Source organism: Artibeus jamaicensis, unplaced genomic scaffold (assembly GCF_021234435.1).
Source record: "Artibeus jamaicensis isolate MK-2021 breed Jamaican fruit bat unplaced genomic scaffold, CSHL_Jam_final contig_432, whole genome shotgun sequence".
NCBI lineage: Eukaryota > Metazoa > Chordata > Mammalia > Chiroptera > Phyllostomidae > Artibeus > Artibeus jamaicensis.
The window spans coordinates 12,017,821-12,034,427 of NW_026521828.1; the positions used below are offsets into that span (position 1 = coordinate 12,017,821).

At 48.7% G+C, this 16,607-nt stretch overlaps 1 protein-coding gene across 1 annotated transcript in view; it reads left to right on the top strand.

The window, feature by feature from the left end:
* The window catches only part of FAT2 (FAT atypical cadherin 2), a 71,862-nt gene that overhangs the window by 47,878 nt on the left and 7,377 nt on the right, over positions 1-16,607 (top strand). The window contains exons 15-20 of the mRNA XM_053665948.1: positions 3,125-3,339; positions 4,291-4,428; positions 5,022-5,165; positions 5,470-5,667; positions 9,463-10,273; positions 13,115-13,260. Coding sequence (XP_053521923.1) covers positions 3,125-3,339; positions 4,291-4,428; positions 5,022-5,165; positions 5,470-5,667; positions 9,463-10,273; positions 13,115-13,260 — 1,652 coding nt within the window. The remainder of the gene's footprint in view (positions 1-3,124; positions 3,340-4,290; positions 4,429-5,021; positions 5,166-5,469; positions 5,668-9,462; positions 10,274-13,114; positions 13,261-16,607) is intronic.

Here is a 16,607-nt window from a genome sequence, read left to right on the forward strand (position 1 = left end):
CACCGAAAAGATCATTCCTTAATGTCATCTAATACCTAGCCAGATAATTTCTCAAATTATCTTACAAATGTCTTCTTGAAGTTGCTTTGTCTGTCAACGTCCCCCAAATGCCCACATGTTGCTTTTGGTTTATATGGTCATCTTCAGATTCTTTTCGTCTCTAATGTTTTCCTCTTCCTCTTGCCATTTATGTAACGAAAAACTTGGGTCATGCATTAGAACTTTTTATATTTTGGATGGGCTAGCTGTATCTTTATGGGTCATCATATAGCATATCTATCATATGTTATAAATGACGTTTGGATCAAAGACCTTGGTTAAGGTCAAAGACCTGAGGTTCAAGCTCAGTTTTTTTAGTGACAACCCTTTGTAGACAATGTTGGGCTCTCCTTTGCACGGTGTCAGGGGGCTAACTGGGTCTTTTTGATTGACGGTGGGCTTAGAGTTGTCAGCCTGGTTCATCTGACATAGAGTTCTTCATCAGCTCTTCTCCTAATGGTTTTAGCAGCCTTTGATGATTATTTCCTAGATATATTAGTTCGTTTGGAGCTGCAAAATGGTGATTTTCTAATACTATCACTCCTCATTTATTTACTAACTGGAATTCTCTTATAGAGAAGGGTTTTCCACAATTAACTATTTGATTACCCAGGAATGGCAGGAAAAACCCTTATTCTTTTTTTTTCTTTTTTTTTTATTGATTATGCTGTTACAGTTGTTCTATTCCCCCTTTATTCCCCTCCACCCTACCCCCCATCCCCACCATCACCCCCCCTTTAGTTTATGACCATGTGTCTCAAGTCCTTTAGATTCTATATTTCCCATGCTATTCTTGCCCCCCCATCTATTTTCTATCTACTGTCTATGCTACTTATTTTCTGTACCTTCTCCCCCCTTCTCCTCCTCCCACTCCCCTGTTGCTAACCCTCCTTGAGATCTTCATTTCTATGTTTCCACTCCTGATCTAGCTGTCCTTTTAGTTTGCTTTCATTTTAGGTGTGGTTGTTAATAACTGTGAGTTTGTTGTCCTTTCACTGTTCATGTTTCTTTAACTTCTTTTTCTTAGATAAGTCCCTTTAACGTTTCATATAATAAGGGCTTGGTGATGATGAACTCCTTGAATTTGATCTTATCTGAGAAGCACCTTATCTGTCCTTCCATTTTAAATGAAAGTTTTGCTGGATAGAGCAATCTTGGTTGTAGGTCTCTAGATTTCATGACTTGGAATACCTCTTTCCAGCCCCTTCTTGCCTGTAAGGTCTCTTTTGAGAAATCCGCTGACAGTCTGATGGGGACTCCTTTGTAGGTGACTGTCCCCTTAGCTCTTGCTGCTTCTAGGATTCTCTCCTTCATTTTAATCTTGGCTAATGTAATTACGATGTGCCTTGGTGTGTTCCTTCTTGGGTCCAACTTCTTTGGTACTCTCTGAGCTTCCTGGATTTCCTGGAAGTCTATTTCCTTTGCCAGATTGGGGAAATTCTCCTTTATTATTTGTTCAAATAAGTTTTCCACTGGTGGCTGTGCCTTTCCTCCTTCTGGTACCCCTATAATTCTGATGTTGGAGCGTTTAAAGATGTCCTGGAGGTTCCTAAGACTCTCCTCATTTCTTTGAATTCTTGCTCCTTGACTCTTTTCTGTTTGGCCATTATTTGCTTTCTTCTGGTCCACTCCATTGATTTGAGTCCCAGTTTCCTTTTCATTGCTATTGGTGTCCTGTGTAATTCCATTCATTTCAATTAGTTTCGCCTTCATATATTTGTCTAATTTGTCGGTATAATCAACCAGTTCTGTGAGGATCCTGATCACCAGTGTTTTAAACTGTGCGTCTGTGAGTTTTGCTATTTCTTCATCGCTTAGATTTATTGGCTCTGGGGCTCTGAGATCCTCCTGCGCCATTCTTGGTCTGTTCGGGCCCTTTAAGTGTGAGAAGCGGCGCCTTGGATTCCCAGGTCGCTGGGTTGTTACGCTGTGTGTGGGGGCGTGGCCAGAGCGGGGAAATGGTGACCCCCTCTGCCGCTTCTCACAGCTGGGTGCGGAGGAGCAGTGCCTTAGGTGGTTCACCTGGGCCGGGCCACTCAGAGTCGCTGGGTTATGACGCTGTATGTGGAGGTGGGGTCAGAGCAGGGAAATGGTGGCGCCCTCCACTGCCGCTTGCGTGGGGACCTGCCGGCCCGGTCCAACCACCCACTCCCTCGCCTGTCCACCCTCGCACAAATGCGCGACCTCAGTCAACACGCAGCCCCGGGCCCGGCTGTCTCCCCCACGGTCGCTCGCCTGGTTGCTCGCTGGGTCGCTCACTAGGTCTGACCCTGCGCCTGGATTCCGCGGGCCTGAGTGTGTCTGGCCAAGTCCTCCTGTGCAACCCTGCTCCGCCAGCCGCTGGTTTCGCCCCTTACCGGTCAGGCTGAAGAATTTGTTGTTAACGGACTTCCGAAAAGTTCAATTTTCCGTGTTCTGGCTGTGTTTTCTGTTGCTAATATTTAGTTTTCTCTAATCTTGGTTGTGTGAGAAGGCACAGCACATCCACCTATGCCTCCATCTTGGCGGAAGTCCCAAAACCCTTATTCTTTTCCAGTTTTTAGAATAATAAACCTATGCCCTAACAATTTTTTGAGCAACTTTGGGTATTATAGAACTCTTTGTAATTTAACATCTGTCATTTACTAGCTGAATGAGCTTGGGCAGGTCACTTCAATGTTGGGAGCATCAGCTGACTTACCTACAAAATGGGAATCACTTTGTGATGCTCCTCCACAGGATTGTTATAGATCTGATACAGGTAGATTTAATATTATATATTTAATGAGATATCAATGAGGTCTCAGTGAAGTACTAAAGAAATAAATGAGGAAAACTCTGCTGTGGAGAACAATAATAAGGAAAACAAGAAGACATGGAGGAGGAAGAGAATGAGGGAGGGTGAATAAAGAGGGAGACGAAGGAGGGGGTGGCGGAGATGATGAAGGAGATGATGAAGGCAGTGACGGAGGTGATGGAGGAAGTGATGGAGGAGATCTATATCTCCTGACCCCGTTGAGCTGCCTCTCCTGGGGTTGGGCTCAAGGCCTCTCAGCCCTCTGCCATGGTGGTCCCAAGGGTCTCAGTGCTCCTCTTTTTTCTTCAGGGATCCTGTACGTCAACAGGAGCCTGGACTTTGAAACAAGCCCCAAATACTTCCTGTCCATCGAGTGCAGCCGGAAAGGTTCTTCCTCCCTCAGTGACATGACCACAATAGTGGTCAATGTCACCGATACCAACGAACACCGACCCAGATTCCCCCAGGATCTGTACAGCACGAGGGTCTTCGAGAATGCCATCGTGGGTGACACAGTGCTCACAGTAAGGATCTGCAATTTTCCTGTTCGGGGGACATGGGCCCTGCATTGGAATCTTGTCTGTCTCTCCCCCAGTCAGCTGTGGATGAGCTCATCAATGAATATACTACAGAATTCAATGACTCTGACTTGTAACCATTTGGCAAAACTGTCTCTCATGACAAAATGCCTCATCGACGTGTTTGATGAGATCCAGATCAACTACTGAGAGAGTGGGACATGGGAGAGGGCCATGCAGGACAGGGAATGTCATCGTGGGGGGGGAGGAAAAGAGGGGACAGCAAATAACACCTCTTCGCCTTTAAACATGTACTTGTCCCCAACTGCAGGGAATGAAACTCTGTACCATATTCAAGGTTCTCCATGACCCTCCATTCTGCCCTCTAGTCGTATCTTCTTCCACTCCCGGCCATGCGCCCTGCGCTCCGACCACACCGGAAGGTGTGCCTTTCCCCACACCCTTGGTACTTTCACACCTCTGGGCTCATATGGTTTCCTCTGCATAAGGATGCAGGCTCCTCTCCCAGGTGCCATCCTGATCCTTCAGGGCTTCACGAATCCTTTTCTAACCTCCCTAGCCGGAATCTACCACCATGTTTTCTATGCTGGTCAGCTTTCTAAAGCTGACCTTACTTTGCCCCCAAGTTAGAATTTCCATAAAATCATATGTTAGGCTTTTTGTGGGCGTATCCATGTCACCACATTCCTCACCTCCTAGCACAGAACCTAGCACCCTATCAGTACAGGTCAATGAGTAAATGAATTAATGAATGGCTAAATGAATGAACCATGGCATGCTGAAGTCCATACTAGGATATAAACAATAAGATTTCCTTGGAGAGATGACTGTGATCCATTCATTGGGGGAGGGGACATACATGTGCTTCCTATACTCCCAGGGGCCAAGATGACATTCTGGTCACTCTTGCCTCTCAATTCACAACCATCACTGCAGGTGACAGCTACCGATGAAGATGGACCCCTAAATAGTGCCATCACCTACAGCCTGGTAGGAGGGAACCAGCTGGGGCACTTTACCATCCACCCCAAGAAGGGGGAGCTACAGGTGGCCAAGGCCTTGGATTGGGAACAGGTGAGCCATGGGGGAGGGGCCCAATGCGAGCTCATCAAAGCAGAATACAGTTTTGCTTCTGGTCAGGAGAATGAGTCATAGTTAACGTCCCTTGCTGACACTTCTCCAGACCCTCCCCCACGTGTTTTCTTTGTGGTGTCTCTACGGCTTGGGAGGCCAGAGGCAGGAGAGGGACTGAGCGACCCTTCATTTTCCCTGGAGGAGCTCAGGCCCACTTCTCACCATTGACCAGGAATCATTAATTAGGTCATTATAACATGTTGTCATTCACTGAGCACCTGCTTTGTGCCAGGACCTTTGCTAAGTGCTTTACATTTGTTATGCCACTTGGTCCTTAGAAGAATCCTAGGATGTAGTCCTGACATCATCCCCACAGAAGTTTGGTCACTTTCCCAAAGTCTCACAGCTGGGAAATGGCTGAACTGGAGGAAATCAAACCTATTTCTGCCTGACTTCCAAACCTGGGCTCTAAAACACCATGTTTGGGCAATGGGGGTAAGCAGAGGAGAGTGTTTCTTATTTTTCTGGAAATATTAGTGGGCAGAATTGAGGGGTCTCACTGCTAACTCTCCACTGGGTATCTTGCTATACAGACGTCCAGCTATTCCCTGAGGCTCCGAGCCATCGACAGCGGGCGGCCCCCACTGCATGAGGACGTAGACGTTGCCATCCAAGTTGTTGATGTCAATGATAACCCACCAAGATTCTTCCAGCTCAACTACAGCACCTCTGTTCAGGTACGTCTGACCTTCCAAAGGCATCCTGAACCCATCGTCCCTGCACTTCCCTTCTAGAGGTGGGTGCTCACAGCGGGTACCTGTCTACCCCAACAGTGGCTGTGAGTAGTCTAGAATGAGTCAGCAACTAACTCACAGGCAGACAGAATGAATGAATGGCAGCTCAGGGGAGGGGGCAGGCATGGGCCGGGCAGGAGCAGCCAGAGTGCCAAGGACTCATCCGAAAGAAGGGGATCCAGAAAGGTGTGAGACAAAGAACTGAGACTCATTTTGCAATTTGATTTTCTGTCACTTTTGGTCTCAGGAGAACTGCCCCATCGGCAGAAAAGTCCTGCAGCTGATCCTGAGTGACCCAGACTCCCCAGAAAATGGCCCCCCCTACTCCTTTCGTATCATCAAGGGGAACAATGGCTCTGCCTTCCGAGTGACCCCAGATGGATGGCTGGTGACCACCATGTACCTGAGCAGGAGAGTCCAGGAATGGTATCAGCTTCAGATCGAGGTAAGAACTCTGTTGGACCGGTGGTGGTGGCCATGGGGACAGTAATGTGCTGGCAAGAGTACTACCAGTGCTTCAGTGATGAGAAGCAACAATGTACAAAGCTCTTACAATGAGCCAGGCACTGGCTTTTATCATTGCATTAAATCCTCACAACATGCTTTCGGGCTGGGAGAGTTATCGCCCCTACTTTGTAGATGTGATAACCGGGGCACTCGGCAGTTAAGTGACTGACTCCAGGTAATACTATTCTGCTAGTAAGTAGAGGAGGTGGATTGCTTCAAACCCAAACTCTCTGACCCCAGAAACTGAGCTCTTACTTTCTGCCCTGTTCCCAGGCAGAACACCCTCCACCTGGCTCCGTCTCCTTGAGGTTGGTCAGGACAGCTCTCTGAACTTCAGGTCTTGTTAAAGACCTACCCCCCAGAATTGGTGTGGGGTCAAGTGAAAGAACAGATATACCCATGTAGGGGATTATGGTGGTATTGTTATGGGCTGCATGAAAATTGTCCCAGTGATAGCGGCCAAGATGATGGTCAAATGTTTCTCTCATTCACTTCCTTCCAAATCCCTTTCCTAAATCTCAAGTCTAGTGGACCCTGCTAGTCTGTGAACTTCTCTGGGCTCAGGATGTATTCAGCCAGCCAGCCAGCTAGTCATTCATTCATTCGGTCTTTCAACAAATATTTACTGAGCACCTCTCATACACCGAACCCTATGTTAGCTTCTAGTAATAAAGCAAGGGAAAGAAGGGAATGGCTCCTGCCCTCACGGGCTTTTGATTCTAATTACGGAGATAACCCAACAAATAGATGAAAAAAGTGACGAGAGGCCCTTAAGGCACAGGGGAGAGACACACTCAGAGGATGGCTGCCCTCATGAAAAGGGGCGGGGGGGGGGCACTTTGAGCTGAGACTTGAGCAGCCAGCCATGTCAAAAGTGGACAAGAGAGTGAGATGAGCACCAGTCCTGAGTTGGAAAAGAGCTGGCGGTGACCTGAGATGTGGCCAACAGGGTCAGAGCACGGTGAGCAGTGGTGGGAACAACCTCGGAGAGATGAGCCGGGCAGACGGATCGTGGAGGCCTCATAGCTTGAGTGACTGTATTATTTGAGGTCCAAACTGTCACGCTCTTGAGAATGAGAGAGGCGCTAGAAGGAGTTAAGTGGTGATAACTGGCCCACGACAGATGAAAATCGGGATTGTCCTGGGCAAACAAGAAAGTACAGTCACCCTAAGTATAAGCTGTGGCGATGCTTTCAGATTCTAATCTAAGTGCACAGAGAAGTGGTGAAGGGTCTCAGAAAAAGAAATGACCCTTCTCCGGTCACAGAGGCTCATTTTTGAAACTCTAGAAAGAGCAAATGAGGAGGGAGAGTGGTGGAGGGATAACAATGAGAAGTCATCCAAACTGGAGACAGTCATGCTGAGACCTTGACGTGAGGGTGAAGATGCAAGAAGTGGATAGATTTGGGGCAAGTTTTGAGTGGAAATAAACATAAGTAGTGATGAACTGGATATGAGGAAAGAGCGAGAAGGATCAGGGATGGGTCCCGCATTCCTGGCTCCAGTGAAGACTGGGTGGTTGGGCCATTTATGAGAATGGAGAGATGGGTGGGGGATGGGAGTACACATCTGTGGGGTACTGTGAGGGCTCTGTTTTGCACATGTTACTTTTCAGGTGTCCATGAGACATCCAAGTGGGGGTGTGCAATAGGTAGTTGGAACTGGGAGTCTGTAGATCAGAGGACAGGGGTGAGCTAATGTAAAGGATGCTCAAAGCCAAAGACGTGGACGTGATTGCCTGGGGAGGACTAGACAGAACAGCTTCCTGACCTCTGCATCCTGGCCCAGACGACCGCTCAGAAACTATTGGCAGCATCACCATTTCTTTGATTTGTCCTGCAAGTCCACTCCTGTTCACTGGGAGGCACTATAAGCTTACAAAGAAACAGGCTATGGACACAGGTAGGCATCCATTTGCTGCTCTGGCCTTGCCTGCTGTGTGACTTTGGGCAAGTTACTCCACCCCTTTGAGCCTCAATTATATTTTTTGTAAAATGAGAGACATCACAGCTCTTGTCTCATAAGAAAGACAAACTGTGATCATGCCTTTAAAGTACACAGTTTGTACTCTGTTAATGTTCGTTCTATATTATACTTAGTAGTAGTAGTCATTATTATTGTTGCTATTGACATTCATCAGTGTCATTATGCGCAGTTCCCAGCAGTGGGTGTAATTTTACAGCCTCTGCTCTGAGGCTCACTCACTCAGAGCCATGGAGTGCATGCGAACAGGGTAAAATTGGAAACCCTTGTTGAAAATTTGGAGACCCTTGCTGACAATCGATAAAGCAATAATGTCACTGAGGAGGTGAAGCAAAACTCCATCCCTGGTATCTGGGTGGAAAGTTGCAGGGACAGTTCGGTAAAACGTGAAAGAAAAATTAATTGTTTTAAATCCTCACCTGAGGACATGCTTATTGATTTTAGAGAGGGAAGGGAGGGAGAGAAACATTGACATGAGAGAAAAACATTGATTGGTTGCCTTCTTGTATGTGCCCCAACAAGGGACCAAACCCGAAACCTTTTGGGTTACAGGATAATGCTCCACGCAACTGAGCCACCCCGCCCAGGGCAGAAAATGAAATTTTTACTTACATTATTTAAATGAGTATTTAAATGAGATCACATCACTGCCTGTCTTAAAACCATCAATGGCTCTTCATGGCTGTGACATAAAATGCCACCTTGTGCCCTTCTGCCCTCACCTCCGGTCCTCTGCCCTGCCCCCGGCCACAGTGTCCCCTTTCTGGTTTTTTTCTTAAAGGGGGTGCATCTTTTTAAAAATTTTTTATTTATTTATCTTTAGAAGGAAAGGGAAAGAGAGAGAGAAAGAAACATCAATGTATGGTTGCCTCTCGTGTCCCCCGCTGGGAACTGGCCTGCAGTCCAGCATGTGCCCTGACTGGGAATCAAACCACGATCTTTTGGTTCACAGGCCAGAGCTCAATCCACTGAGCTACACCAGCCAGGGCCGTTTCTGTTGTTTTTTTTTTAAGCACATCATGTTCTTTCCTCCCCTGTTCTTTCCTCCACCCCTCGCCCCCAGAGCTGTTCCCTGTCAGTCACCTCTTGTCCTCACCTCTTCTCTTCCCTCAGGACTCAGCCCAAGTGTTCCTCCTCCAAGACTCCTTCTCTCGCACCTGATCCAAGTTAGCTCTTTCCAACTTCCACGTCTCTGTGACTCTGCTCCATTTATTCCCTCCATACACTATCCAAGTCTGACATGCTCTGGTGTATTTAGCCACTTACCATCTCTTTTCTCCTGATCACAGCAGAGGGCGTGGCCCACAGGAAACACTCAACGAATATTTGTTAGCTGGACGGGAGGAGAACCCAACCCCAAGCCCAACCCTGAGCCCGATCACAGTGTAGACGGGGATTCCCAAAGAGGACCTCCTGAGGCCGACAGGGGCCCTGAAGGACACGCACTGGAGTCACTAGGAGACCTTCGGTGACTCACTTAAGGAAAGAGGGAATGAGAGAATTTCAGATCATGTGTGGAGGAACTTAGGGAGAGGCTCAGAGAGACATCCAGTGGGGAAGTGGAGCCCAGTTTCACTGTGTGGTGTGGACGCAACCCCCCACAAAACCTTCAGTGCTTTGGGGGTTATTATCCCATTTCTCAAGTGTGACAACATGCTGAGCCTGCCCTGGAGCAGAGAGACGTGATTCCCCAAGGAGGCCAGCCTTGTGGGCCACAGTCCCATGGTAATGCAGCCTCTCTTGCCCACAGGTGTCAGACAGCGGCATCCCTCCCCTTTCGTCTTCCACGTCTGTCAGAGTCCACGTCATGGAGCAGAGCCACTACCCACCCTCCACCCTCCCACTGGAGATCTTCATCACCATCGGGGAGCAGGAGTTCCAGGGCGGCATGGTGGGCAAAATCCACGCCACAGACCGAGACCCGCAGGACACGCTGACCTACAGCCTGGCCGGAGAGCAGGCCCTGCACAGGCGTTTCTCGGTGGGCGCGTCTGACGGCACGATTATCGCTGCCCGGGGACTGCCCCAGGGCCGCTACGCGTTCACCGTCACAGTCAGCGACGGCACCTTCACGACCCCTGCCGGGGTCCACGTCCACGTGTGGCACGTGGGGCCGGAGGCTCTGCGGCAGAGCATGTGGATGGGCTTTCGCCAGCTCACCCCGGAGGAGCTGGTGAGCGACCACTGGCGGAACCTGCAGAGGTTCCTCAGCAACAAGCTGGACATCAAAAGAGCCAACATCCACCTGGCCAGCCTTCAGCCTGCAGAGGCCACAGCTGGGGTGGATGTGCTTCTGGTCTTTGAGGGGCATTCCGGGACCTTCCACAAGCTGCAGGAGCTGGCAACCATCATCACTCACTCGGCCAGGGAGATGGAGCACTCAGTGGGAATTCAGATGAGGTCAGCCACGCCTGTGGTGCCCTGCCAGGGGCCAAGCTGCCAGGGTCAGATCTGCCAAGAGACAGTGCACCTGGACCGCAGGGTTGGGCCCACTTACAGCACAGCCAGGCTCAGCATCCTCACCCCGCGGCACCGCCTGCAGAGGAGCTGCTCCTGCAATGGTGAGGAACGGGCCTTCCCCGGGGCGGCCAGCATGGTGGGCTCAGCCCGCTTGACTCCAGGGAGGGGGTCCCAGGGAGGGTCTGCGGGGTAGTGACAGGGAAGTTTCAACAGGGCCGAAGGCCAGGGACCGCCACCGTGAGGCCGGTGTGGCCTCACAAAACCTAGTCACATACTGGCACCCTATTCCTGGCCACTTTTTGGAATTTTGAAAATAATGGTAAGAATACAAGAGGCAGTTTAGCATCATGGCTAAGAGCACAGATTCAGGCATCAAGCTGCCTGGGTGCAAATCTCAGCTCCGCCACTTGCTGGCCCCATGACCTTAGGAAAAGCACTTAACCTCTCTGTGCCTTTGAGCTGTGGCAGGGATTAGACAAGTATGGAATATAAAGTGCTTGCTTAGAAGAGTGCCTGATATAGGAAGTGGCCAGTAATCAACAGTTCCTAATCTATCGCTCTGTCACTGTAGCCCGGTGGCTGTGATTCGAAGGTTTAGACTCCACGGCTCACGCTGTAGCCCCAGCTCTACCGCCTATGAGCTGTGTAACCCTGGGGGGGGAGGGTTAGTAAAATCCTCCGAGCTTTGGTTTCTCATCCATAAAATAATGGAAGGATTAACATCTGCCTCCATGAATTGGTCTAAGGAGTAAACTACTGGATATAAAAGCACTTTACTGCCCGGCTGGCCCATAATAAGCAAGCCATCAGGGGTGGCTGTCATTCACAGGGTAAAAGTTATTGCTATAAGGACTCTGCTAAGTGCCAGGCTCTGTGTTTGTCACCTAAACTCTGTCACCACAACGTTACAAAGCAGGGCAGTAGCTCCATCTACAGCTGAAACTTAAATGTGGGGATTGTAGTACATGGGTTTGCCTGAAACTGCACAGCCTCCCATGAAGGGCTGGTTTTTCAAATACCTGTGCCTCCCACTCTACGGCCTGAGCTCTCTGCCCAGCTCTTCAGAAACTCAGTTTTCTGACAGGATTCACCCCGTCAGCCCTGGCATTGAAACCAATGCACATGGGCATTGGCAAAAACAGAATGACTTTGCCTCACCGTCGCCCCCTGCCTGGCATGGCCTACCAGCTCTGGGGGCACCCGTCTGCATGAAGGGAATTCTCAGATTGGTGAGTTTTCTCTGGGCCTGCTGGGTTTAGGCTGGGTGAGCTACTCTTTGGGTGGGAGCTTCCCTTCTTGCTTCTCTTGCCCCAAGTGGGTTGCAGGGGAAGCTGTGAAGGCTGAAGTTTCTTTCTTACCACCTGGCATCGGACAACAGGTCCTAAAATTAAAGATTGTGCAAATCACCCAAGGAGTGTGTTTTTAAAGAGGCGTGCCCCTGGGGTGTCACCTCCAGAGTTCTCTTATTTAGAAAGTCTTGGGTGAGACCCGGAATCGGCATTTTTAACCAGCACCTCCGTCAATTCAGAAGCAGGTGGTCCAAGGGCAGCACTTTAAGAAATATAGATGGGCTGGCTCACAGACCATCAGAATCACTTGGGAAGAAGTCTGTGTGTTTTTTAGTTTTAGGGGCGGCGACATGTAGAAATAGCCACCTGCCATAGGTGCACAGCTCAACAAGTTTCCACAAACCAAATATATCGGCGTCACCAGAACCAGAACCAGAACCTAGATCAGGGATCAGAACACGACCGGCATCTCGGACTCCTCCCCTGGCCTCCTCCAGTCCCCGCACCCACCGCAGGGAGTGTTCTAACGTACAGATCCTCATGTGCCCCCAGAACGACTGGTCACACTCTGGGGGCAGAGCCCGGCGTTCTGTGCTTTTAAAGACTCTCCAGGTGATGCTGACATTGAGCCAGGTTTGGGAACTCCTCACCTAGATCACCTTCAATGTCCCACTCAGTAACGAGCTATTACAATGGAATGGCCAGCGTCAGAGCCTCGTAGGACTTTAGAATCCCGCATGCCTCAGGCTTTCTGGTTCTCTCTTCTCCTCCTTTCAGCTTCCAACAATCCCTCTTCTGTAGGTCTCGGGGCCTGTACTCTAATCCTTTCCCCCTGAGAACTATAAGCTTATTCATAGGGACTTAAGATCTGAACTCACTTCTGGGGAGAAGTGAGATTTTTTAAATCTCAGGAGGGCAGTACTTCATATAACACAGCATTTCCAAAAGAAGGGTCCCACAGAATGCTTTTTGCAAGGACTGTGAATAGGTGGTCACATAAGAGGGTCCCGTGGTCAGATAAGCTTGAGAAACTCAGTGCAGGTGAAATTCCAGAATCCTCATGCAACTGTATCAGCAGTTCTGCAGGGGCTGGGGTACGCAGGACTCAGAAGTTCTGGCCACTCGGTCTATCACATCCTTTATCACAGAGAGTCTCTTGGTAGCATTTTATTTGGAAAGTGTTTACCCCAAATTGTTATACTCATAATAATGGAGATGTCTTGAGGCAAAAATAACCCCTTGGGTGTTCCCAAAATCACATACATATGCAAAATCCTCTCCAATTCTACTTCCTTCTTCCCCAAGGGAGGTCAGAAATAACATGGAAACAATGTAGGACAGAAATTTTGACTTCCACACCCTTGGCTGATTACATTTCTGGCTTGGCTCCTACTTTCTGAATGGTTGAGTCATAGTTTCTGACCCAGGCTGGAAGCCAAGGCTATAGGGTCCCTGGGACCCAAGGAGGGTGTGCAGGGTGATGGCCCTTCCCGAGCTGTGTGACCTTGGATAAGTGACCCCCCCAGCAATGTTTCTTCATCTATAAAATGAACAATGCCTCTGCTTGCCATCCAAGAGTTGAATGAGACAGTCAGTTGGAGGGCGGCGTGGGGCCTGTTCACGTGGCAGTGACCCCACTGGTTGTTTTCACAGGTACTGCCACAAGGTTCAGCGGCCAGAGCTTCGGGCGGTACAGTGCCCCAGAGACTCACAACTGGCACATCCGTTTCAGTCTGAAAACACTCCAGTCACAGGCCGTTGTCCTGTTCAGCAATGGGACAGTGCATTTCTCCCTGAAGGTAAGGCCCTGCCGGCTGAGATTTCATGACAGAGAGCCAGGCTGGGGAGGTGGGGGCAACATGAGCATGGCCAAGAAGGCCGGTTTCTGCAAAGAAACCCCTGCACAGTTTTCAGGGATGCTGGGTCTTGACTACTGGGTCAAGACACGAGACCTTCCAGTCATGGCGGCCAAAGCATCCCACCTAAAGAGATATGTCCAAGTACAGAGGCCAAGGTCAGGCTGTTCAATGAGATAAGAGAGTCCCTGAAGTCAAGAAGACAAAAGGGGGGGAGGCCACAGAGCCCTAGGGCCTTTATCACTTCTGCTGAGTAACAGAACAATGTTTCCGAAGAGGGGGAGGCTGGCTGCCCCTGGAATGCCCCAGACGACAAACCCAGTGCTGCATTACGTGGAAGAAAAAGGAATTTCCTTCCTAATGGTCTTTCGAGCCTTCTGCTTATGTCATTTAGAAAGTCTCAGTTTACCTTCCTGATGTTAACACCTCTGGAACCCTTGTCCATCTCCCACTTTGACAAAGAGAAACAGACTTTGGCTAGAATTTAATACAGTCAATAAATATTTATTGAGAATCTACTAAGTGACAGGCATGGTTCTAGGTGTTTGGGTCTCATCAGTGAATAAGGCAAAAACCCCTCTTACTTTCATCCTACAGGGAAGACTGACAATAACCGCAATAAATCAGGAAATTATAGTGTGTCCAAGTGTGATAAGTGCTTTGGGTTAAAAGAAAAAGATAAAGGTTAAGGGAAATCAGGAGTCTGGGGAGTTGCAATTTTAAATAAGGTGGTCAAGGAAGGCTTTGCTGAGGTAATAATTGAGTAATAACTTGAGGGGGTAAGGGAGTCAGCTTAGACATCTGTAGGTAGAGGAAATAGTAACTGGCAGGTGATCCCTTAGCTTAACTGAAGCACCCAGAGGCCTACGTGGCTTGACTGAAGGGAGAAGGGGGACAGCAGTGGTAGGAGTTGAGGTCAGAGATGTAATGAAGTGGCCCGGATCAGTAAAGGTCTCATGGGCCATTTAAGGACTCTGGCTTTTATTCTGAGCAAAATAAAAGGCATGGGAAGGTTCTGAGCAGAGAATTAACATGTGCAAAAAGGGTCCTCATGGCTACTGTGCTAATAATAGGCTTGGAAGAACAAAGACAGGAGCAGAGAGACCCCGTCAAGAAGCAGTAATTTAGGTGAGAGATGACAGCGGTTTAGATCAGGGTTAGGACAGTGGCACTTGGAAGAAGAGGTCAGATTCTGAAGATTTCGAAGATGAGGCCGACAGAATTTCCTGGTCAATTGAATGAGGGCTGGAAGAAAAAGGAAGGAGTAAGATTTGGGCCTGAGCAACTAGAAGGGATGAAGTTGCCACCAAGAGACCTCGGGAAGAATATGGGTAAAGCAGGGTTGTGGGGGAAGATCTGGAGTTCGGTTTTGGATCTGTAAGTTTGAAATGCCTATTAGACCTCCGAGTGGAGCTGAATAAATAAGTCTAGTGTTTGTGAGAAAGGCCTGCGCTGAGATGGGGATCACCAAGGAGTGTAGATTAGTAAGTGAGTGAACCAAGCGTTCATCCTTGAGACATTCAACCAATGAGATGTTGGGAAAGAGGGGGCTCCAACACTGGACACTGGAAAGGGGCAGCCAGTGATGCTGGAGGAAAAGCAAGAGAGTATTGCATCTGGGAAGCCAAATGAAGAACATGTATTAAGGAGGAAGGAGAGAGTGATCAGCTGGGTGACATACCGCTGAGAAGTCAGCTAAGACGGGAAGTGATATTAACCCCTGGCTCTGGCAGCAGAGGTCATTGAATACCCTGACACCAGTGGTTCCAGTGTTGTGGTAGGTGGGGGTGGGATTTTGCTGCTAAGGGAAGCAAATAAAAAAAAGAAGTGATGTTGGGCAAGAGAAGTAGGTTCAAGTTAGCTTTTTAAAAATAATATCAGAGCAATAATGTTTGTGTGACAATTGGGAGGATCCAGCAGAGAATGAACAAAGATGCAGGAGAAAGAAGATGCGGTGGAATCTTATCCTTGAGGAAGTAAGTTGGGGGGGCGGGGTGGGGAATCTAGTACATGAATGGAAAGACTGACTTTCACCAAGGTGGACAGAGGTGACTGTGAGTGTCTGCAAGTTCCCACCTGATTGCTGACAGTGAGAATAGGGAGGGAGGTGTTCGAGGTCCGAGGGGAGAGAAGTTGCGGAAATAGTCATCTAGGAGAGGAAATGGACCAAGGGAGAGAGAACGATCGTTGAGCAGCAGGAGGGGCTCCCCCGAGACTCGTGGTCATGAAACTAAAGGAGACCGGAAGTAGGGCTGTGTGTTTCTCCACAGCTGTGTGGGCTCCAGGACACTCACACAGAGCGGGGGACAGGTGAGTTTTACCAGGTTTGTGGGTTTGCCAAGTGACTTTGACCAAGTGCGAGAGGGTTGGGAAGTCAGCCAGGGAGCTTGAACTGGATTAGGAGAGGAGGCAGGGCACGGCTGAGGAGGCGAGAGACCGTGAAAAGATGTGGGACCGATGGACTGTGGTCCTGGGCAGAGGCAAAGGAGTTAAGGACAAAGAGTTGAGTTGTACTTATTTTTGCCATTGTATTTTCCTATTTACTGGGTAACAGCAAGCTTTCTTTAAAGTAATAATGATATAGGTAGTATTGAATCAGGGCAAAAATCAGGAAGGGGGTGTACAAACAGCTGACTCCTGAAGACACCACGCTGTAGCTCAGATCGCACCCGAGAAGCCCCACCGCACCGATGGTGACCAGGGAGAGGTTTGCCCGCAAGCTGCCCCGCTTCTTAGGGTGAGGGGAACTGAAATGTTTGAACCCAATGGTTCTCACACTTTCTGATTTCAGGACATTTTACTCCTTAAAAATGACTGAAGATCCTAAAGATGTTTTATTTACATGAGTTATATATAGCTATTAACATTTTCAGTATTAGAAATTAAAATTGACAAATGTTAAAATCTTTACGTGTTAATTCATTTAAAAAGAAGAAAGCCATTACATGTTCACATAAAACTATATTTTTATGAAAAATAATTCCATTTTCCAAAAAAACAGAGGCATGGTTTTACATATTTGAAAAGCTCTCTGGCGTCTGGCCTAATCGAGGACGGCTGGCTCTACGTACCCGCTCCTGCCTTCCTCTGCGGTGACGACCTCCACTGCGTGTGTGACAGGATGAGAGGGGAGAAGGCAGACGATGTCTTAGGTCCATTATGAAAGTAGTTTCCCCTCGTGGATCCCCTGAGTAGATCTTGGAGACCCACCTTAAGAACTGCTGAACTGTTGAATAAGGGAGTGGCAATGAGAGGGAGGTTTTGGTATCCTTCAAGGCCAATGTTCAGGA